Raw genomic sequence first — 22,188 nt, 5'->3', positions numbered from 1 at the left:
CACTGAAGCGTATGCTTTCAAAAAAAGGCAAAATGTGCATTAAAATGAGGCAAAGAATTAGAAGGGGCATTGGGACTAGCTGTATGGGAAATGTGAGTGACATCAGTGTTAAGAAAGCAGTGTTGAGGTAACCGCTGCTTTGCCTTAAAGGAGATTGGAGGGGGACTCCGCTGACGTCCTCTGAGTCTTTCTCAAGGAGAAACACGCTTATCAACAAACAAGGGCGCCTTGGATTGACGCTGGTTGCTTTAGTGGAAATGTGTTTTAACGTTTTGCTGCCTGCATCCAGTATTCAGACTGGCGCGTGCGTTAAAAAATACTCGATGCATTCTCTTCCCATCGTCCATGTTTCTGGACATGCAGTCATAACAACAACCTCATCACCGAGACTGTGAAGGTGATGAAGCTGATGGTGAAATGGTCAGATCCGAGAGACTACTTGAGAATATATGCATGCACTTGATGTGTGAAGGGCAAGGAGACGCAGATTGCGGGTGGGTAATGCGGCGTGGTTCATGCAACTTCGCCCTGGCTGCCGCTCTTTACCAACCGTATCGGGAGCAGCGGCGGATGGGGTGACTTACCCGCAGGGGAAGACCCGGACGTGGGCCGCCACATCCTGAAGCCATCCCCGGGGTGTCTCCGTGGTGCTGGAGGGACGGGGGAAAGATGCAGGAGGCGACGGCAGATGGAGAGGAGCCCATTCTGAACCGAGCTGAGAGGGAAGAGGTGAGACGAGGGCGTGTAGATTCTACCAAATCCTAAATAAATTGTGTTTTGTGTTTACATAGACAGGTTAGCTGGTATTGTATAGTACAATCATCATTGATGTGCATAGGAAGACTGTCACGACATGTATGGCAAGCCGTTTTAACATTTTTTTTCCCCTGACAGTTTTTAATTAGTATAACAATCCAGTAATGAATACAGTGACATAATTTTCAGTTTAACCGTATTCATAGTTCTTATTCCATGTTTATCTGTGTTTAACTAGCCTGGTACTTTTTAGATAATTAGACCTTCATAAGACAAATCTATCCCATTTGCTACTAGCAACATTTCTTATCTTGTTACAGTTTACCAATGAATGTTTACTTTCGTCATGACCAGTCAGAATGGCTTATTCATAATTTAATTTAAAAAATAACCAATTAGATGAACTTTTTTAGTGTTGAGTTTAAAATATTCTAGCAGTCCCCCCAGAGTAAGTTGAATTTTTTTTTAAGGTGACCATTGTTTTAGAACGTTTCCCTTACTGTTTCCTGTCAACGTGTCAGGCTTGTCACTTGACACACCATGTCTACAATAACACTATATGACAAATGGATCGCTTTTGTGTTTCCTTTATTTAAAATATTCATAAACCTGCATACCATGTCATGAACAATCTGATATTCCGATTTCATAAATGTGTAAAATGATCTAAATCCCATATGTAGGACAATACTCCCAGGGACACAGAAATAAAAATCCCATATGTGGGACCGTACAGCTAAAAGTGTTAAGCAACAATAGAAATACATTAGTCTAATAAATAAATACCAGTTTCTATTCAGTTGCTACTAAAAATGCTAGAACAAACTTTTAACCGAAGTTACGGTTACTAAAAAAGTACTAATACCAAAGTTAGATATTAATAATAATTTATTTAAAATTAACATGTAATGAATAAGTATTAGTGACTGTTATAGTATACATATTTTATTGAATATTATGAAGAGTTACTAGTGAAACTGAACAAAATACAGTTCCCGCTGCAACATAAAATAATAACTAGTTGATAAATATCATAAGCCATATAAACAGCTTGCCATATTACATGGTCAAGCTGTACTCTTGCCAGTACTTCAGTCTCATAATTGTTTTGGTGGTATATAGATATAATATTATATCCCTCCACAGTGAACGTGGTACAGTATATTTCCTGTTAACCATGTGTTTTATCTCTTGCCTTCATTTTGTAATTTCTCTAGATTTATTTGTCCTCAGTCTGGCTCTCTTTTTTTCTTGGATAAACAGAGGTCATATTTGCACAAAATGTAACTGCAAAAAAAATTATTGCAGTAGTACATTGATTGGTATCATATGCTAATATTGTCATATAGAATGATTGCCATGTTCACTTAACATAAGATTGAATGTTATTATAAGGTACTATAAGAAAGGCATGGTAGTAACAGATGCATTAAATTGGTAATTAACATTAAAAAAAATTTGTCGTCTTCGTTATTTAATCAGAACATGTTACCAAAAAAAGAGTGTAACCTATAGAACACAGTTTAAGTAATGCAATGGTGTAACAAAGTAGGCCTAATACATATTCTTCACAAAGGGTAATATGTTGGTTTTTTCCCTCAGGTCTTGGCAGAGCTTTTCCCTTGGGGCTGTTGTTTTACTACCAGCCTTCTTGGCAATGTCTCTTCCTCTCTTTCACATTTTGTCTGCCACTGTACTTGGCTCTTTCCCTTTAACATTTGTCATGCTCTTCTATCTGATAGATGTCCTATCACTGGTACAGTATCTGATCAAAGGAGGTCTGTGTTATTTCAAGGCAGATAATGACTTTGGTTAGGTCAACAAATTTGAGACAAAGCTCAAGACCAGAGTCAGCACTGACCTCCAGGCCGTCTATATTAACGAACTACAGCATTTCCCCCTCTCTCTCTCTATTCTCTATTTATTCACTGGTGCTGAGTTAACCTCCTGTCTCTCGTTACATGAAGATCAATAGAAATGGAGACCGCTTGAAATGAAGAAAGATGTGAATCATATCAGAAATGCAGTTTTAAATTAATTTGGATGGCAGCAGTATATGCTACAACGGATAGTGTGCCATTTCTGTACATTTTAGTATGGCATTAGTGTGGCACAGGCTTTTGAAGGATAATGAAAGACTGAAGTCAAGTGAAGGATGTTGACAGAGTATCTGTCTTTGACATATCACTCTACCTGCCAACATACTTAACTCTCTGACTGTAAAGATGTATCATATTCCAATGTCTTTCTTTGTGTTATGTTCCTCACTCTTGCATAGTCCATGTTCTTTCAGTCATTTTCAGTTAACCGAACTGCAAATTTATAATCTTAAGATTCAGATAGCTACACCAGTCATTCAAAGGCTATAATCCTCCTGCTACTTAAGTTCTGAATGTGCGGTTTTGTTAATAGAAAAAGACTGCAAGAAAAGGGGATATGGCTTTATGGAAGAGAGGAGATCATTATGCAGAGTGTTCAAGACAATTTCAAATCTAGAATGTGCACTTTTATTTATTTAATGTCATGGACAAGATTAACTGTGATGTGATTTTATTTTTGTCCAGAACACTTCACTTGCATCCCAGTTGACATACACAAAGAAAGCAGCATTTAGCATTCCTCATTCTTTCATTCTTTTTCATAGTCCTGTGACATCAAACTTTAAAGGATTTTCTGTCATGGCAGATCTTTTTGAATTCATTAGAGAACTAATTCATTGCAAACAACACTATTGTATATAGACTTAAAATTGCGTACAAAACGTACTTGTCTGGAATCTCATGGCTTGTATGAAGTAATTAAGTCTATTTTTTGTAACCTAATGTACATGTAATTTACTTTAGGCCAGGCCATGAGTGTTGGGTAATTTAACCAAACGAGTAATTTGCAAATATGAGATCTATTTTTCTCCAGGCAATATTCAATCCTAAATATCTTTATTATTATAACCTATTGTCCACATGCTGGCTTTGACATATTCTCTTTGTTCTTACCTCTCTGCAGCAGCGTCCAGTGAAGCAGTCCTTGGCTGTCTCTCTGTGTCGTGAGTCTAACTGGAAGTGTCTTCTCCTCACTCTGCTCATGTTTGGGTGTTTTGGTACATTGGTCTGGTGCAAGCTGTGCAAAGTTCCAGTGCTAGCTCCAACAGAGCCAGAGGCTGCCGTTGTGGAGCCTGGAGACCCCTCTACGACCTCAGCAATCTCCAATGTCTATATCCCCTTAGAAGTGGATCTGGATAGTCCCTGTTCCAGCGGCTACATTTATATTCCTCTCGCTTTCTTGGCCATGCTGTATGTGGTCTACCTGGTGGAATGCTGGCACTGCTACTCCAAGACAGCCATGTTGGCTCAAGCAGAGGTTGCAGAGGTGTATGAGCGTGTACAGAGGCTGCAGCAAGCAACACCATGCATTTGGTGGAAGGCCATCAGTTATCACTATGTGCGACGGACAAGACAGGTAACGCGCTACCGCAACGGGGATGCCTATACCACTACGCAAGTGTATCATGAGCGTGTAAACACGCATGCTGCAAGCTCTGAGTTTGACTATGCGAGGTATGGCGTCAAAGATGTTTCAAAGGAGCTTAGAGGCCTAATGGATTACCCAGCAATACAGCTGCGCTTCACCAAATGCTTTAGTTTCGCCAGTGCACGAGCGGAGGCTGCCTACCTCACCCAGCGTGCACGATTTTTTGGTGAAAACGAAGGACTAGATGATTACATGGAGGCACGGGAGGGAATGCATTTGAAGAATGTGGACTTCCGTGAGCACATCCTTGCTTTTCCAGACTCATCCAGAAAGCCCTGGTATGCCAGGTGTAAAATTTTCTGGCTGGCCTCAACCCTGCTCCTGTCCTGGCCATTTCGGGTTGTTGCAGAGTATCGTACTGCATATGTGCACTACCATGTAGAGAAATTGTTTGGTGAGGCTGATGATAACAGTAGGGGTGACGTAACTGAGAATGGTGGAGGCAACGAGAATGGAAACGGACCTGGGTCTGGGACTGGATCGAGCTATCGTGCCATTTCACGTGTCAATACGGTAGACATGACAGAGCTGGAGTGGCACATTCGCTGCAACCAGCAGATGGTGCCAAGCTACTCTGAGGCTCTGTTGATGGATCCTGGTTCAGGCGGTAACCAAGGTACCAACACTCCTCCAGTTGGGCAAGGCACTAACTCAACAGTGGGCGGCCCAACTCTTCCAGTGGCCTTCGCTTCGGCCTACTTGCTCCAGAATTGTCCTCGTTGCCGCCGCACCACAAGCAGTGCTTCCCTGCCATCCCGGCTGAGAGGCCCGACTGCAGCCCTGCTGAGTGGAACCATGGGTGGGATGAGAGCTAGTGGATCAGGAGTTGGTCCTGGAGGACCGGGTCGGCTCGTTCTGAGCAGGAGTGGGTTCTCATTAGGACGGCTCCAAGCTCCTCGGCCATCATCCCTCTTCCACTCCCGAAGTGTCGGTGGAGGACTTGCGACAAGAGGAGAAGAGGCAAGTGGGGGAGGTGGTTTCTTAGGTTTGGGAACCAGACAAGATGAAGAGAGCAGAAGAGTGCTGGGGGGAGAGGTTGATGAGGATGAGGAGGTGCCAAATGTGGTGGACAGAGAAGGAGTTGAGAGAGATGGGGAGGAAAGAGAACAACAGGAGGATGCAGAAGATGATGAAGCCAGGGAGGGAGACGGACCTCCTAGATATCAGGATGCCTTTTTCTTCCCGGTGTTGATTGTGCATGGAGAGGAGAGTTGCCATTCAGGTGAGGACATTTCCTGAAGACCCCTCATAAAAAATTGCATTGAGGATGCAAGAAAAAAGAGAGATGATTAGAAAAGTCATGGCCAAAAAGAATGTGAAGTAATTTGTCAGTTGAGCTAATTCAGACAAACTTTGCAGAATATACTATAGGAAAGAACAAGAGATATACATACACTGTGAGTTTTTCATTGTAAATTATGCATGCATATGAATGAGTAAAAAAACAAAAAAAAAAAGTTCAAAACCACAACGTGAATGGTGACCACAGGAAACTGAAAAGAGACACACCAATTTTTAATAGAGATGAATCAATAAGTATTTGGTTGAAGATTAGAGAAGGAAAATATTTCAACTCCAGGTACCTCGTGCTAATATTATAAGTGGCCTGGCACCAATGTTTTACCATAATATCTAGCATTTAAAAAATAATGCCAACAACTGGCCAATAAAGTTTTTGAGACAGCATTTTGGAGAATGGTCAGTTTGATCGGTTTAAGATGGATGCATAAATTGAACAAACAATGATTGATGTTAATATAAACTTATCTATGCAATAAAGAAACAGGAAGTGAGTGTTTGTAAAATGAAGGGGAATGCGGAAGAAAAGAAGAACATTAAATAAACTCTGGTCATGGAGCAAAATGCACCAAAAGGCATGCTATTGAAAGACAAGACCATTGGAAAGTCTTCCAAAGATAATGAAGAGAACAGCTCAGTTCATCAAGAGGAATGTTAATCTATACACATAGCCAACAAAGAGCTGTGTCCCACAAGTCAAAAAAGTTTTGTTTTTTAGAAATAAAGGAAAAACAAGAAGAAAAAAAAGTGAAGAACCTTATAAATTTGCACAAAATGTTGCGATTCAACTTCTTGAGACATTTCACTGTTGACATGACATTACATTTTTTCTTTAAAAATTCCCTCACTTTTTAAATGGATTTTTGGTAAAACTAATGGATACCATTAATATTGCAAGGATTATTATCATATTAAGCTGTTTTCTTGCAGCTTTATTGAGAATATTTTCTTTCTGCAAGCTTGCAAGACCCTGTAATATGTTTTGGTTCACTTATAAAAAAAAAACTAAGCTGAAACTACAGAACTAAACTAAATCCTGCTTCTGTGAGGTGCTGTAATCACTTTGTGTTCACTTTCAATGTATTGTTTGTCAGTAATTGTTTATTTGTACAGCATCATATCACCAATTTGCCTCATGAAGAACTTGACACAGAAGAGCACCACACAGACAAAAATAATGGTACAGCATGTTGCCCTCCATTGTAGCTGTTTTCATTCAGTTTTGATTGGCTGAAGGTTCATGTGAATAAATAGGCCAATCATAGATGAGACTGCTTAATGTGCCAAGATACATTCATCTTCTGGTAAATGTGGATCTTTGTGTGACGTCGTAGTAGTGAGTTCACTGCAGCATACACGTGAATGTGTTTAATAATTGGAAAATGTGTACAAATGCACATTTTCCTGCCTGTGTTATGCTGTCAAGCTTTAAATATAATCTGCAAATACACATTGGAGTCCAAATAAATACGCTTCGTCCCACCATAAGCCTAGAGCATGCAGATACGCTCTCATTTATCCTTTAGCAGGTCACATAAATGTTGCAACTGTACTGCAAATAATTTAAAAACACTTTGATTAAGGAAAAGAACATGTTTTTGCAATACTGTCAAAATGTTCTGTCACAACGTGAATGTTGATCTAACAGTGATGTGGTGTCTAATTAAATCACAATAAGAATGTAAAGTATGCCATCTGTATTTGACTGTGCTGTGCGTTTTATCCATTCACCTGTTGTTGATACCAAGATGGTGGAAACCTGGACTCCCAGAATTCTTGATTTCCAGATTCTTGAATTTCTAGAAACTGTAATTGTTCAACTGGATGCACAACTGTCTTCTAGCGCTTAGATGGATGAGAGTTTTTTTAGATTTACTTTTAAATTGCAGATGATCCAGGTGGTTTTTGAGATCAACTGTCTTTATGTTTGGAATCTGTGTGTGTGTGTGTTTTCAAGGAAATGCAAATTTGCATTTTTTTCCCCCAGACAGATATTAAAAGTAGCATAAAAATTAAACCAATACTTTACTTTTTTGACAATACCATTTCCAACGTAGCCAAATTCATTGAGATGTACGGTACATTTAATTTGGTCAGTTGAAATAAATAGCTTAAAAGTTGTCCCTCCCCAAAATTACTAGATTGTTAGCAAGCAAAATAATGTTGTAATGCCTCAAACAGGTTTGCCTGAAATCTTTTTACACTGATTTTTGCTTGGAGTTATGAAAGGTTGTTTGAGTGTGTGTCTGTGTGTTGGAGGGAAAGCTTAATATAAGGATCATGATGATCATGATAAACATAATACTGATGGTACATAATAAACTGCTATATTTGAAATCTTATTTGTGCCTTGACATTGTTTTTGACTTGGGGTCCAGTTATCATTTTGTAAATTTAAAGTGCCCATGAAATCATTATTGAAGTTCTTTGGCTTTTACAGTAGTAGAAATATTTTGCCATAAACAAATATAACTTTATAAGCTAGTGTGCTCCAAAACAATTAGAAAATTTGCATTTACAAGATACAAGTATTTAAAACTTACAGTCTCTCACTTTTCACCAATGAATCAACGATTTTAATGACATCACCCTGCACTTCAGCTTCTCATCAGATCTTCTGTCCAGTAAAAAGCTCTCTAGAATCCGAAACGTCCCATACACTTTCAATACACATTGAACTTGCAGCTAAAATCGATCACTTGTTCACAGAGTTAGTATTTTCTGTCAAGTGAATGGCACATAATGCACTACAGTATATAGGGGATTATTTAGTAACTTGTTGTGTTACAAATGTAATCTGACAGTCTGATCAAATAAAAAAAGATACTTTTGATTGTTTCATCAAATCCATTTGACATTTACATTGCAGTGTTTCCCACAAATAGTAATATTATTATGCTATCTGGACATGTCTAGGTTGTGTAGAGCTGCTTTCCTGTCACTGATTAAGTGTCTTGTTTTTAAGTTCTTCATAAAGAACGTGTTAAGGTTACATGGAGGTCAAGAGGTCAACATACCTGGAACAACAGCAGTGGTGAAAACGAATCCTCGGCATTGATCATCCAATCCGAACCAAGAACTCAACACCGGATATGACGTTGGACACAAAGGTTCTATTATACCCATAGACAGTAAAAGATTATACCGCCAGGCGGCCAGTGCTGGTGTTACAAGTTTCTTAATAGGTCTGTTTAAAATTAATTCAATCACTTGTAAGAACTTTTCTCTTTTAGTCCAGTCTATTTACATTCAAAATGGTAAACAATTGTAAATAGACTCTTGTTATGAAAATGTCTCTCCCAGTCTCAGTCTGTCCCTGTCTCGCTCTTAATCCTGTCGTATTTAATTTGAGGTGAAGTAGATTTAAGCCACACGTTAGAGAAAATCTCGGATTTAACAGTCACTCTGAATCGAGTCAGACGCACAGCAAGCAGAAAAACTACATGACCAAGACTGAGGGGAAAATCTGGTGAGTCTGGTATCAGATCAGTGTGGAAAGTAATTTGCGTTTTTGAGCTGTAAAGTTTGTTTTGGGTGCTGAGTTGTCATTAAATCACTGTAATTGTTAAGACTGTACCTGCTGTTGGTTTTTTTTATAGGGTCTAGTGTTTTAACAATGTTAGCAATTTGAAGATGAGATTGAGAGAGGCTCGGTAAGCCTCTGTAAGCCGCTTGATGCCGCTTCAAGCCCGTCGGATCAAACCGATAACCGCTGCGGTATAACGAGGCGTTACGACGGATGATGATTGACACATTTTCACTTTGGCCGAGTGTAAATGCTCGACTGATGTCTGCTAATATGCGTTTAATGACAGCGCTTGTCAAGCACTGCATATACATCATTTCACTTTGGGACACAGCTCCTGAGTTTCCGTCGGTTGTAAGTGTAGAAAATATTGGATCCACAAAATGAATAAATACACACAACTCGTGTAAGACGAGTCATCTGTATTTTTGGTCGACATTTAGGAGTACTCTGGCGAATATAGATTTAAAAATTACTTCACAAAATGTATAGCTATTACTTAGACCTGTATTTTAGAGTCGTCAAAGTTTATATTATCTTAAAAGGATAGTTCACACACATACACACACAAAAACAAATTTTCATCGTTTACTCCCCTTCCTCATGATCCAAACCTGAATGAGTTTCTTCTGTTGAAAACACACACATACAAAGAATTCAGAATAACTTGTTTTTATGGTAGCAAAACAGTTTATATGGTAGCCAATGACTTCCATTGCAATTTGACTTCAATAGCAAACTATATGAAAGTCAATGGCTACCAACAACTGGTTATCCACATTCTTCAAAATATCTTATGTGTTCAAAAGAAGAAAGACACATTATTATTGCATTTTTCAAAAGACATCAGACATCAAACCTCCCTTCCTTGCATCTTCTCATTTATCCTTTAGCAGCACTTCCTGTCTTTACTCATGACCATGCTCACCTCTTTTTCCCTCTGCCAGATGATGACTGAGATAGCAAAGGCACAGACTGATTCGGTGGTGTCCAGTGTGGAGTCCATGTTGGCGGATGCTGCTCGACTACAAATCCAGTGCAAGGAGCGCAGCGCGGAGCTGGCTGCAGCCTCAGTGGAGCTGCACGAGGAGACCCAGAGCCTGAGGGAGCACTGTGAGACCACACAGCTGGACATGGCCCGCCTCCGACGGATGCTAGACGAGCTACTGGATACAAAGCATGCCTTCGAGGCCCGTGAGAGACAGACCCGAAAACTTAGCAAGCAGCTTTAAAGAACGAGTACTATTTTAATGGACACAGATTAGAACCGTCAGAAAGCGAATGCATGAGAGAAAGTAGGCTACAATTATATAAAAGTATATAAATAAAGTTTAATTATGGCAAACATGATTCTGATTCTGTAAGCTTTACTTATTGAATTTGCTAGAGTGAACTGGAGTTGTGTGGATTATTCTGAGGTTTTATCTTTTTTTGACTGTTATTCTGATGGCACCCATTCACTGGTGAGTAAATGATGTAATGCAAAAAATGTCTCCATATCTGTTCAGTTGTGGGAACAAACTCATGTCCATCTTGCCTCAGATTATATGAAAAAGGGTGCCATTGTTTCTCTTTGCTTATATTTTAATTATTATTATTATTCATATACTTATTTCATATAGCAGCCGAATGAAATCCCTGGGTATAAAATCCCATATACTAATAATATCAAAGATATTATCATGCACCTTTAATACATAGACATATTGTGAGACCATAAGCTCTTGGTTGATAAATTTAATTGCTTTGAAATGTTGACATAGCCATAAACTCTGACATAGAGGGTTATACAACAGATTTAGTATTTATATAAAAAAAAACGCCAGTGCATAATCCATAACCAGCAAATCTGAAATAATGGTTGCAAGTTAAATGAAAACGTACAAAAAGTTGCATGAAAACAGGAGGTGAAATGTTTAGATGATGATGAAGCATTTAGTGGACAGGGGACAAGGACACTGTGTTTCTGAGGACTTTAGTGCTGTGGGCAGCACCTCAGATTTGGCACTTCGCCTGTGGAAAGCGGATACCATCACAGGCCAAATTATGGATTTATGTCCCTGTCATCCCAAACACACACACGCACACACTCCTACCTCCCATGGCTGTGTGCAGGAAAAAGCCATTAAAAAAAATGACACATCTACTGGGCACAAGATTAATAGCGAAACACTCTCGGAAAGACACTCTCAAACAGTTTTGCCCATGTAAAGTACGCCAAGGACTATGAGTACGAGAAATGTGAAATATGGGAGGGGATCACTTATGGGACATTCCTGGCCCACAAAATAGGCATAGGAGCACTGTACAATGGGATTTACAGAGCAATTCATATAAACAGACAGCAGAGGGCGAAAAAGTTGTACATTGATATAAAGCAGGTTTTACTTAAGAAAGGTTAAAAGTCACAGTACAGTGGTTAACTTGGTTTGACTCCAGGTCAGTTAGGTTCAATATAATGGTTGTTATTATACAAAAGTCTTTTAATTGACTTATGTACCCTTGAAGTGTTTTAGCCAGAGAGTCGTAGTATAGAAATATAAAGCCTTTTTTTGTTGTTGTTGAAGATTTAAGTATCATCTCCTCAGGTTTATTTTTTTATATTGTTTTGCCGCTCATAAAAACGCTGACAATGCTGTCTGATTTGATCTCTTTACATAAAGCGGCGTCTCAATCAGTTCAGGTCACAGCACCAATCTGGCAACCGCACACTATCACCTGCCAGGTCTGTGCTGCCAGCCGCAGATCAGTAACCATGGCAACTAACCCTTGGCAATGCTCGTGAACAAAATCAAGACCGTATACTGGCGCTGCCAAAATCCTCTTGGCTCAACTATCCAACTGCTAGCCAGCAGTGCGATTGTCAATGCGAGCGTATGTATGTATGTGTGTGTGAGTGAGTGAGTGAGTGAGTGAGTGTGTGTGTTCAGGCAACACATAGACTGCGTTAGTGTGGAGCGACATAGATTAGCCGTGTCTCTGGTCACTAAGAGTGTCCTGCGGGGTTGAACAAGGGCTCAGTTTCAGAAGGAGTCGCTGCTGGGTCTGCATCTACTGTCCGGACTTCTGACCCTTTGTTACGCTGGATCAGCACCAGAACTGCTATGATCAACCAAAAGAAGAAATTCACCCATACTGCTGTCTGAAAATGAGAAAAAAAAAAGTTTCTTAAAGTTGATGTCCAAAATAAATAAATTAACAAATAATAAAATCATTTCACGATGAGGTATCTTATCAAGCTTTTCTCTACATTATCTATATTTATATTTTTATTCTCTCTCTCTCTCTCTCTCTATATAAGATATTTAGTTTTTTTTTTTTTTTATTATTCCATCTGTCAAATTTCTCTCTTATTTTTTAAAAAATGATTTCTGAAGTATGTAACACTACAGACTACAGTATTGGCTGCTAAAAAAATATATTACATTACTCAATTTAAAATTAATTAATTAAAAGTAAATTAAAATAAAAGCCTGCTATTTTAAATTGTAACAATGTGTCACAACATAACTGCTTTTACTGCATTCTTAAATAAATGCAGCTTTTTGACCAGTAGTGTGTAATGTATAATATTTAACTATAGCCAAAGCAACAGTTTTCATTTTTAATCAGTTAAACGTAATGTACTAAGACAACTAAATCAATCAATCAATCAATCAATCAAAGTTTATTTATAGAGCACCTTTTTAAAACAGCAGGTGTTCACCAAAGTGCTGTACATACAATATAAAGTAAACAGTAGAACTAAAAAGCATAAAAAGAAATAAAATATAATAAATAAAAACACAATAAAATATGCAATAAATACAATAGTGATTTATAACACACACTTAAAAGAACTCCTAACAGGTAACTCTCATACTGTGTTATATGCTGTACTATACAAATATGTTTTTAAATGTAATTTAAAAACAGCAAGTGAAGATGCCTGCCTAATGTACAAAGGTAAATTATTCCAGAGTTTCGGGGCCGCTACTGCAAAGGCACGGTCACCTCTGCTCTGCTAAAACTGAATTTAATTTTTTTAAACTAGACATATTAAAAATACATCTGACAAAGAAATAATAATAATAAAAATGTCAAAACACAGAACAAAATTACAAATAAAAAAATTGATTATTAAATAAATTTACATTTATTTTTGTATTGTCTAAGTAATTAAAAAAACTATATGAACATATGAAAAGTGATTACAGTATCTATTATGTTTGTGATTGAGGGAGTTTGTAGCTACAGGTACCTCTGCACTGTGTAGTCTGGTGTAGAACTGGCTCCCATTTGTAGGGCTCATCCAAGGCTTATTCTGTGCTTCTTCACACCTACAAATGCACAAAACAATGTAGATACACTCATGAGTCCTACAAGTCATTTATGGTTGTTATCATGTACAATACTGTTTGCCTGCAATAATCAAAAGCTATTACCGAGGTCTCTCTCTCACACTTACTTGGTTATATCCTTCACTGTCTGAATCACTGAGTCACACAGTCGGTCTCGGCCGATTTTCAGGATGCATCCCGTCACCAAGAGGAAGAAGAGGAAGACTCCACACAAGCCAAGGGTAATATTCATCCATAATTTCTCTCTGATATCAGACAACATTGCACAATGTTTGCATTATATTTTTGAATTTTTTTAAAAATCTTAATATATTAAACCAATTATGAGTATTCCTAGTAATTTACAGGTTAAAAGAACAAGGTTTTACTAGGTTTGACAGTTCAGGAACACTGTAAAATCTTTTACTGGATTTGAAATTATTATTATTATTATTATTTTACATTTAATAATGGTGCATTAAGGGGATTCTGATCATTTTGTTATAAGTGAAATTATGAAATAGATTATAACTTTTGTGACATTATTTAAGTCTTTCCCATCACTTTTGATCAATTTAATGCATCCTTAATGGAATAGAAGGATAAACTTCTTAAATAAAAAAACTCTGGCCCCAACTTATTTTTATGAGTTTGCATCATGTCTGTTTAGAGTTCAACCTGCAATCCATTCATACTAGTGCACGACATAACAGAAAAACAAACGTAGGTACCTTCAGATAACCCCTGTTCTCATTCTTGAATCAAACTGGATTTACTTTATTCCTGGACATACCTTTTCACTTCTCCGTCAAAACAGGCGATGTAGATCCAGTAGAGAGTGAGTGAAAAGCAGAAGACAGCCACACACACGGAGATGGCTGACACAAAGTAACAAAGGGAGGGAGAACTGGATGAAAGCACAGCGATGGATGAGGAGTTCAGATGCACTGAACCATACAGCATGCACTTCCCATCAAAACTGCCCTGTTTAATTGAAGAGAAAATTCTGGGTTACAAAAATGCATCTTGTTATGACCATAGTAAACACTTCTTAAGAATAAGATATAACATTTATTTTTTACCTTTAGCTATATAAATAAAAAAAATAGAATGAGCGTATATAATTTTTTAAAAATTCATTTTCTATGGGGAAATATATTTATAAAAATTAAGTTACTTATTTGTTTACAACAACAGACTGAATATCAAATTAATTAACTGTCAGGATGATTTTTATTTTTTTGGATGCAGTTGGTTAATTGTTGGTTCAATACCCCAAAGTCCAAATTGAGGAGTGAAATATAGTAATTTGATGCAATTAAAAGATACTGCTGATGTTTAATGTTATGTTAGATAATAGTCTATCAAACATATCTATTATCTAAAAAACAAACAAACAAGGGACGTGTGCTTCTAAGCCTTTAAAAAGAATATGAGTGAAATGTGCCTGTACTACATAAAGACCATCATCCCTGGTGGACAAAATTATATTTAAGGGTTTTCTCTCTCTCTCTCTCCTTCATTCTTCTCCTTATGCTAGCAGGAAACCCGACTGAGTCTCCTTCAAATATTTTTACACACTATTTTTCTGCTCATCTGACTTTAATAAGCCAATTACTCTCGGGAGCAGATTCTTTAGATGGTCACATGACACACACAAACCGGAGAAAGTGACAGAAGTGGAAGATTAGTTACTTCTCACACTTTCAGTTTGTCTTCACTTCCGGGTTTTACCTCCAAAACGTATTATTTCTTCTAACCTAACGCATGGATAAATACACTTGACATTTTTTAAAACATCTCTGGTCTTATTTTCTTCAGTCACATGACTATGACGATGTTAAGAGCAGCTCGTGAGACGAGCACAGAATACCTCCAGAGGGGAAAGTTATGATTTTGCATGTCTATATTGCTAGAGAAAACATCAAAAACACATTCTAAGCAAAGAACGGCACTAAACAAAGCTGTAAACTGTAAACAAGGTTTCAGCTAACGTCATCAAAGTTTGAAACTTGCATTTTGTATTTTGTTTCCGGGCGCAGAGCACCGTGTATCACCAAGGTATGTGTGAAATAACAAACAGCAGATACCTGTGAGATTGTAACAGAGGCGGCTGTGACGATCCCGCAGATAAAACAGCTCCCGTACAACAGCAGCTCCAGCAGCAGAGGCCACGGAAGCGCCATAGCGTGCAGTGCGCGTGCAACAACGCTACGATGTCTTTAACCAGCCGCGGGGGCGCGCATACACCCTCATGCGCCCAAAAACGCATCATGAGTTAACTACGATCATGTGATTGCACAAAATATCAGTTGGAACCACATTCCCCTTGCATTTTTAAGAATAGCATCAAAATATGTCACATTTATGATAATAATCATACCACCTTATTTTAGTAAATGCATAAATGTTTTGTTCAAAATGTTTTACATACTTCTAACTAGATTTTAGTGTATAACTAGATTAACTATGATTATATCAAGACCTTATTACTTCTAACAGAACTATTTTCATTTCTGTTCAGATCAGTCCCACACAGCAAAAAAAGCTGGCAATGCTAATCTATATCTGACCATCTGTATTGACTGCTGTAGATGCTCATTCCACTGTAGACTCGTGGTAGCTGTCAGGTGTTTGGGCTTAGCTACAGGGTAACTGTCACAATTTCATTACTCTTTCACAGTAGAGCATATACAATTTTCATGTTGTTTAGGGTACTCAGACAGTATTACATGTAAGACTGCATAAACATTTGACAATTATAATTTATACTATAGCACTAATTTGTAGCGTTGACTGCCAGCAAGGAGGGTCGACTTATTTTATTACACGATACCACAGGTTCACAGAAACTCAACAACATTGAAGAACGAGTAACAAGTAATATGTATATGTATAAATATATACATATAAATCAAAAGACAGCCAGGCCTGCATTTTCAGATTAATTAATAAGCATTAATGTAACAGCGAAGAAAATGAGATTTTTTTTCTCCATATAATCAAAACATTTTTCAGTGCTAAGTTAACTGGAACAATGCTGGACTAAAGTAGAATCATCAGTCAAGTAATACGTTTGAGCATGATAAAGATAATAAACCATTTATTCAGTGTTCTCAATCTTTACAGAACAATTTTGTATTTCCTTCTTGGTTCTTTTTCACTAATTGTTACCTGCTCTGTGCACACTCATGATATCAAACCGTGCACAGTGTTTCATGTGGTATGGATGTGTGTGCATGTGTGTGTGATAAACTCTGTTTAACCCATCCGGTAGGTGTCCGTGGGGCAGCCAGGCAGACGGAAGCTGTCAGGCACCGGGCTGTCCAATTTACAGATGATCTTGTAGATGGCCTTCTTCCAGCACGGATCAGCATCCCGACCACTCTGTATGGCAGTGAAAAACTCCCTCAGGGCCACTTCAGACACTTCCACAAACCTCTCTGGAACCTGGAAAATGGGCATGATTTTTTTTTTACACATTACTGAATGGTTACATGAACCACTTTACAGCCTTTACTCATGTGCACATGCACACACTGACCTGGTAATCATTGCTCTTATTGTAGTGCATGTTGAGAATGCGGTAGAGCTCAGTGTCTCTGCCCAGGCGGAGTGCTCTTTCCCTGGCAGATGCAAGCCCCTCTCTGGCTGCCTGACGGGCAAAGCGCTCCATCTGGATATAGAAGAACTCCCGGAAGTTACTGAACCACTTAATCAGCTGGGAAGTGACACAGCGATTGAACTGTGTAGAGAAAAACAGATAACATTGAGATAGATCCAGCATAATATCAATCAAGATACCAATACAGCTTTATTATAACACAGTACATGTAATTTTTTAAATAAAAATTCCATTGATATTAATTCATTGTAAATGTAGTGACATTTCTGATTGTTCAAATTGATTCAAATTGTTTCAAAAGGAAACCATGCCACACTGCTGTATATAGGTCAGTGCAAATTCATTCAATAAGTCATTAGCCCATATAATTTGTGCAGGTTATGAGCACACAGCTATACTTTTTGGTGTTCAGGATAGGAATAATGCTCACTTTGACATCAGGGAAATATGTCTTGAGTGTGCTGGAGCTGGGGTAGCGTGCGTAGAAGAACATGAGTTTGGCTTTCTTCAGGTGGCACGGAGAGAGACCTTCCTGAGAGTGTAGATGGTTAAGGAATGTTTGGTACAAATAAACAAAGAAACACATTAAATATGTACTACCGTTCAAATGTTTGGGGTCAGTTTTTTTATTATTATTAATTTTGAAGTAAGTCTCTCATGCTCACCAAGGCTATTTAATCGAGAATACTGGGAAAACTCTAATATTGTGAAATGTTATGGCAATTTAAAATAAATGTTTTCTATTTTAAAATAATGTAATATTTGAAATAAAATGTTATTTATTGCTGTAATGACCTGGCTAAATGTTCAGCAGAAATGACTCCAATCTTCAGCGTCGCATGATCATCATCATTGTAATATACTGATTTGCTGCTGAAGGAACATCATTATCAGCGTTGAAAACAGTTGCTTAATATTTATTGTGGAAATAGTGATATGTTTTTCTTCAGGATTCCTTGATGCATTTATTTGAAATACTGAATTACATTATACATTTAATACATCCTTCCTTGTTGAATAAAACTATTGATTTCTTAAAAAAAAAAAACTCTTACTGACCCCAAACTTTTGCAGTGTACATATATTTATATATGTGTGTCTATTTTCATCATTTTTATAAAAGGATATTGACCCAGCAGCAAGATAGAGTGCTGCATCTCCTCCATCTACCACTCCTGCTCCACCTCCCCTCATCCCCCCTTCTCTCGCTCTATCTGACGGAGGGGGTTCTAGCTGGCCCAGCAAAGGGAGGGGTGGGAACGCAGAGTTGTGTGAACGGAAGTCCATGAAAGATTCAGACAGGCAGTCCTTATGAAGAGGCAAACTGGAGAGGGAGCGGGCGAAGAGATTCTGCATGGTGTAGTGAAGAAGGGGCAGGGGAACGGGGTTGTCTGGGGGATAGGAGGGAAGGAAGTGGTCTTTGCTCCTAGGAGGTAATAGTGCCGGGAGAGGAGGCTGGGGTAGTGGAGTGAGGCTCGCATTTGCTCGAGGGAGGAGGAGGTCCTTGGGCACACTCTGAGCAATAGGGGCCCTCTTGTCTTGAGGACTCTTTGTGAGAAGTGGCAATGCTTCCACCTGCTCTGACAGATGAGGTCTCGGCCTCTGGTCTGGGTTTAGATCTAACGTCATGCTGGTTTCTTGGGGAACATTGGACACTGTGACTGCTGAGGGGTCGGTTTCGGCATAGAGACGGACAACTCTGTCAATAACTTGAGCCACAACATTTGCCAGCTCCTGTTTTAGGGCTTGAGCAAACTTCTGACCTCCTTCTGCACTCTCCCACTCACCTCTGATCAGACTGCATCCCAGCCACACCTGATCACCATTTAACTCCAAATCCAGGTCCACGGAGGTCTCTGGAAACATCCCGGCATTGCCATTTGTTTCACTGGGTTTTTTAGACGAACAGTGCGGAGGAGAAAAACCACTGCCAATTAGCGGATCATCACTGTCGGAAAACATCTCTGCAACCTCATCGAGATTGATCGGTCCGTTCTCTTGTTCTTCCTCTCCTCCTTTCTCGTCATCCGCCTGCCCTCCGTACACTTTCCACACCTTGCGTTGGAGTTCTAGAAGTTTCCCTCTGGTTTCCTCCAGCTGGAGCTTCAGTTCTTGCCGCTGTCGTTTCCTACCTTCCCTGCTTTCCCTCCTGTTCCCTTGTTCTGCTGCCTTCTTCTCGTCCATTCTAACCGAGGCAGTGCTCTTCCTCCCCCTCTTGCCTTCTCTCCTCATTTCTTCTTCACTTCTAGCTGCCGAGTCCATCCTGAGTCTCCTGACTCTAGCAAAATCCTGCCCCCAGTCTCCAGGCTCAGTAGCCGAACGTTGTCCCCGTTCTTCCGGACAGCGCTGCAATGATGGCGTAGCCCTAACGGCAAACTCTCTCTTCCCAAACACGTCCTCTTCACTTACATCATCATCTACCAGAAGCCCAGGGAACAAGCCCTGACGCTGTCGGAAACTACCCCACCTTTGGGACACGCTGTTGGGGTGCATGAGAGGGGAGAAGAGCGGGTGGGAAGACAGACTGCCGGGGGAAAATCTGTGGCTTGAGGGGTTGGAATCTGGCAAACTGCGATACAGTTCGAAGGGACACATCTGGGAGGGCTGCTGATGAAATCGATCCGAAGGGGAATCCATTGCCGCCTTTTGCATTCAATTATGGTTTTGGGATCTTTAAAGAGAGCACAATTTGCTGAAAATTAATGCATAATGGCAGACAAAAAAAATGCAGCTATTTGGATCGGTTTAAAAAATTTTCATAATCCTCTCATTGTTATCGGCATCATCATCACCTCTTTTTTTCCTCTCTGCATGTGTGCGTTATCTATCCGCTGACAGCTGTACCCTGTTTGTTCAGACTGTTGACTCTATTGCTCTCATCCTTCTTTTTCTCTCTCTCTCTCCCACACATATATGGATGGTGAGACAGTAAATATTTTAATGAGATAACCATAGTCCCAAAGCTCTAAATCTGAATTTTTTTCTTAATTCATACATTAGTACTAAATAGTTTTGTTTATAGATAGATAGACAGACAGATAGACAGATAAATCAGATTATAAGAAATTACTCTCCTAAATTGACGTTTATGCCTTTTCCTCATTGGCACAAACGCCACAGATGTCATCAGATTACTGCTCGAATATAAAGCCGTTTAACTGCCATGAAAAAAAAAAGTAGCAGATGGAAGGACAACACCCTCATGGATAAATTACAGAAACTGATTTGCGTTAATTACTGCCACACGAACCAACTCGCCGTAAATAATATCGCAGAGTTCACATCAAAGTTTTCTTCTGGTTATGAAGACAGATACACCGCTTCTGCTCGAATAGCGGTGCAGAACGCACGAGCGGACATTTGTAACCTCTGTGCGCGCGACGCAGATTCATTAACAGATAATGATGAGGCGCAGTTAACAAGGACAAACAAATAGCCTACGCAGATGTCCGAAAAGATAAAAAAGGAATAAAAAAAAAAATCTAAAAACTTACGAAATAGTCAGTCAGAAAGCATCTCCCGGTCCGTCGCTTTCCTGTCGTGTTTTATTTGGGTCTTGTCGAGGGGTCCGCTGGTCACCGGCAGCATCAGCGTTAAAAGCGCCACCGAGTTTCCTGTTATTGCTGTCGCTCCCGTCTCGCGCTGTCCATCTCTCATTCTCGCGCACTCTATCGCGTGGTGATCAGCCAGTGGGCGTCGAGGCGTGAGGGAGGGATGTCCGCTGCTCCGCGCGCGCACACACACACACACACACACACAGAGAGAGAGAGAGAGAGAGAGAGAGAGTTCACTGTTTCTCTCACTCTCCACGTGGGGCAACTACTGGTTATTAGCGTGCACTAATAAAAAGGACCAGATTTACCAAAATAATCTGAAGTACATATAAGGTACATTTACAATGGTGACCTTTTTTTCCCTGCCAAAATTACTACAGTTATTGCTAATATTTTTATTAATTATTGATTAGAAATATATCTCATTCAAGAAATGTAAGAAGCTTTCCGTTTCATCTGAAGTCACAAATCAAATGGATAATTCATAAAACAAATGGAACTGTTATTATGTCTGAAAGTGATGCTAAAAAGAGAGAATTTTCTTAGAGCAGAACACACAGTAGATCTATGTATTTTCTGATACACAAAGCTCACCACAGGACTACAATGTTCACAAGATGTCTCTATTACACTGCTGCTTCAACGCTTGGGGTCAGTGATAATATTTTATTTCTTAAAAAGAAGACACACTAAAGTAGCAGTAAAGATTTTGCTACAAAACATTATATTTCAAATAAAAGCTATTCTTTTAAATTTCCTATTCATCAGAAAATCCTGATCCCAGTTCCCCTAAAAAAAATTGGGCAGCACGTTTCTTGAGCAACAAATCAGCATACTAAAACGATTTCTGAAAGATCATGTGACACTGGAGACTGAAGTAATGATGCTGAAAATCCAGCTTTGCATCATAAGAATAAATTATCTTTAAAAATAGGAATCAGTTCTTTTTACATTTTTTAACAATATTAATGTTTTCACTGTATTTTACAGCGCACAAACTTTTTATCGGTAGTGTATATCACAAGCAATGTAAAGAAAATATTTCAGAATTGTAACCCTCTTCCAGCTATTTTAAATTAATATTTAAAATATATTATTACAATAGTAGGTTTCTGATAAAGATCATGCAAAATGTAAGAATTTATTTATTTTATATTTGTGAAATTTACGTGTAAATTTTGTGAAAGTGAAAGTTTTCCATTGATGTATGGTTTATTAGGATCTGACGATATTTGGCCAAGATACAACTATTTGAAAATCTGGAATCTGAATGTGCAAAAAAATCTAAATACTGAGAAAATCACCTTTAAAGTTGTCCAAATGAATTCTTAGAAATGCATATTACTAATCGAAAAATACGTTTTGATATATTCACGATAGGAAATTTGCAAAACATCTACATGGAACATGATCTTTACTTAATATCCTAATGATTTTTGGCATAAAAGAAAAATCAATAATTTTCGCCCATACAACGTTTTTTCTTTTTTTGGCTATTGCTAAAAATATACCCCAGCGACTTAAGACTGGTTTTGTGCTCCAGGGTCACATTTGGTTATAGGAGAATTCTTTTTTGTTTTC

General features: G+C 38.7%; 3 protein-coding genes across 5 annotated transcripts; 1 reads left to right on the top strand and 2 right to left on the bottom strand.

Moving 5' to 3' along the window:
• The first annotated feature begins 23 nt into the window (after window positions 1-23).
• On the top strand, window positions 24-10,459 carry LOC113052237 (transmembrane protein 151B-like). Of its 3 annotated transcripts, XR_003277011.1 has the most exons (4): window positions 24-729; window positions 3,760-5,506; window positions 8,549-9,052; window positions 10,057-10,459. XR_003277011.1 is itself a non-coding variant. In XM_026216634.1 (3 exons), the coding sequence occupies exons 1-3, from the start codon at window positions 670-672 to the stop codon at window positions 10,065-10,067; spliced, it is 1,818 nt and encodes a 605-aa protein (XP_026072419.1). In that variant the 5' UTR covers window positions 24-669; the 3' UTR covers window positions 10,068-10,459. The 3 variants fall into 3 exon arrangements, 2 of the variants coding, with proteins under 2 accessions (XP_026072419.1, XP_026072418.1); XM_026216634.1 differs by lacking the exon at window positions 8,549-9,052; XM_026216633.1 differs by lacking the exons at window positions 8,549-9,052; window positions 10,057-10,459 and having other exon boundaries at window positions 3,760-6,656.
• A 372-nt stretch (window positions 10,460-10,831) lies between these two features.
• tmem179ba (transmembrane protein 179Ba) lies at window positions 10,832-15,676 on the bottom strand. Its single transcript, XM_026216638.1, has 5 exons — window positions 15,519-15,676; window positions 14,222-14,412; window positions 13,557-13,694; window positions 13,350-13,428; window positions 10,832-12,251 (listed from the first exon to the last, which is right to left on the bottom strand). The coding sequence occupies exons 1-5, from the start codon at window positions 15,612-15,614 to the stop codon at window positions 12,096-12,098; spliced, it is 660 nt and encodes a 219-aa protein (XP_026072423.1). The 5' UTR covers window positions 15,615-15,676; the 3' UTR covers window positions 10,832-12,095.
• A 559-nt stretch (window positions 15,677-16,235) lies between these two features.
• prox3 (prospero homeobox 3) lies at window positions 16,236-20,723 on the bottom strand. Its single transcript, XM_026216632.1, has 5 exons — window positions 20,548-20,723; window positions 18,182-19,724; window positions 17,484-17,591; window positions 16,973-17,173; window positions 16,236-16,878 (listed from the first exon to the last, which is right to left on the bottom strand). Exons 2-5 carry the CDS (start codon window positions 19,703-19,705, stop codon window positions 16,690-16,692), a joined length of 2,022 nt encoding a protein of 673 aa, XP_026072417.1. The 5' UTR covers window positions 19,706-19,724; window positions 20,548-20,723; the 3' UTR covers window positions 16,236-16,689.
• Between the last annotated feature and the right edge of the window lie 1,465 nt (window positions 20,724-22,188).

This window comes from Carassius auratus, chromosome 32 (assembly GCF_003368295.1).
Source record: "Carassius auratus strain Wakin chromosome 32, ASM336829v1, whole genome shotgun sequence".
Lineage (NCBI taxonomy): Eukaryota > Metazoa > Chordata > Actinopteri > Cypriniformes > Cyprinidae > Carassius > Carassius auratus.
Note: the sequence above shows the minus strand (reverse complement) of the source record. Positions and strands in the feature narration are given on the sequence as shown.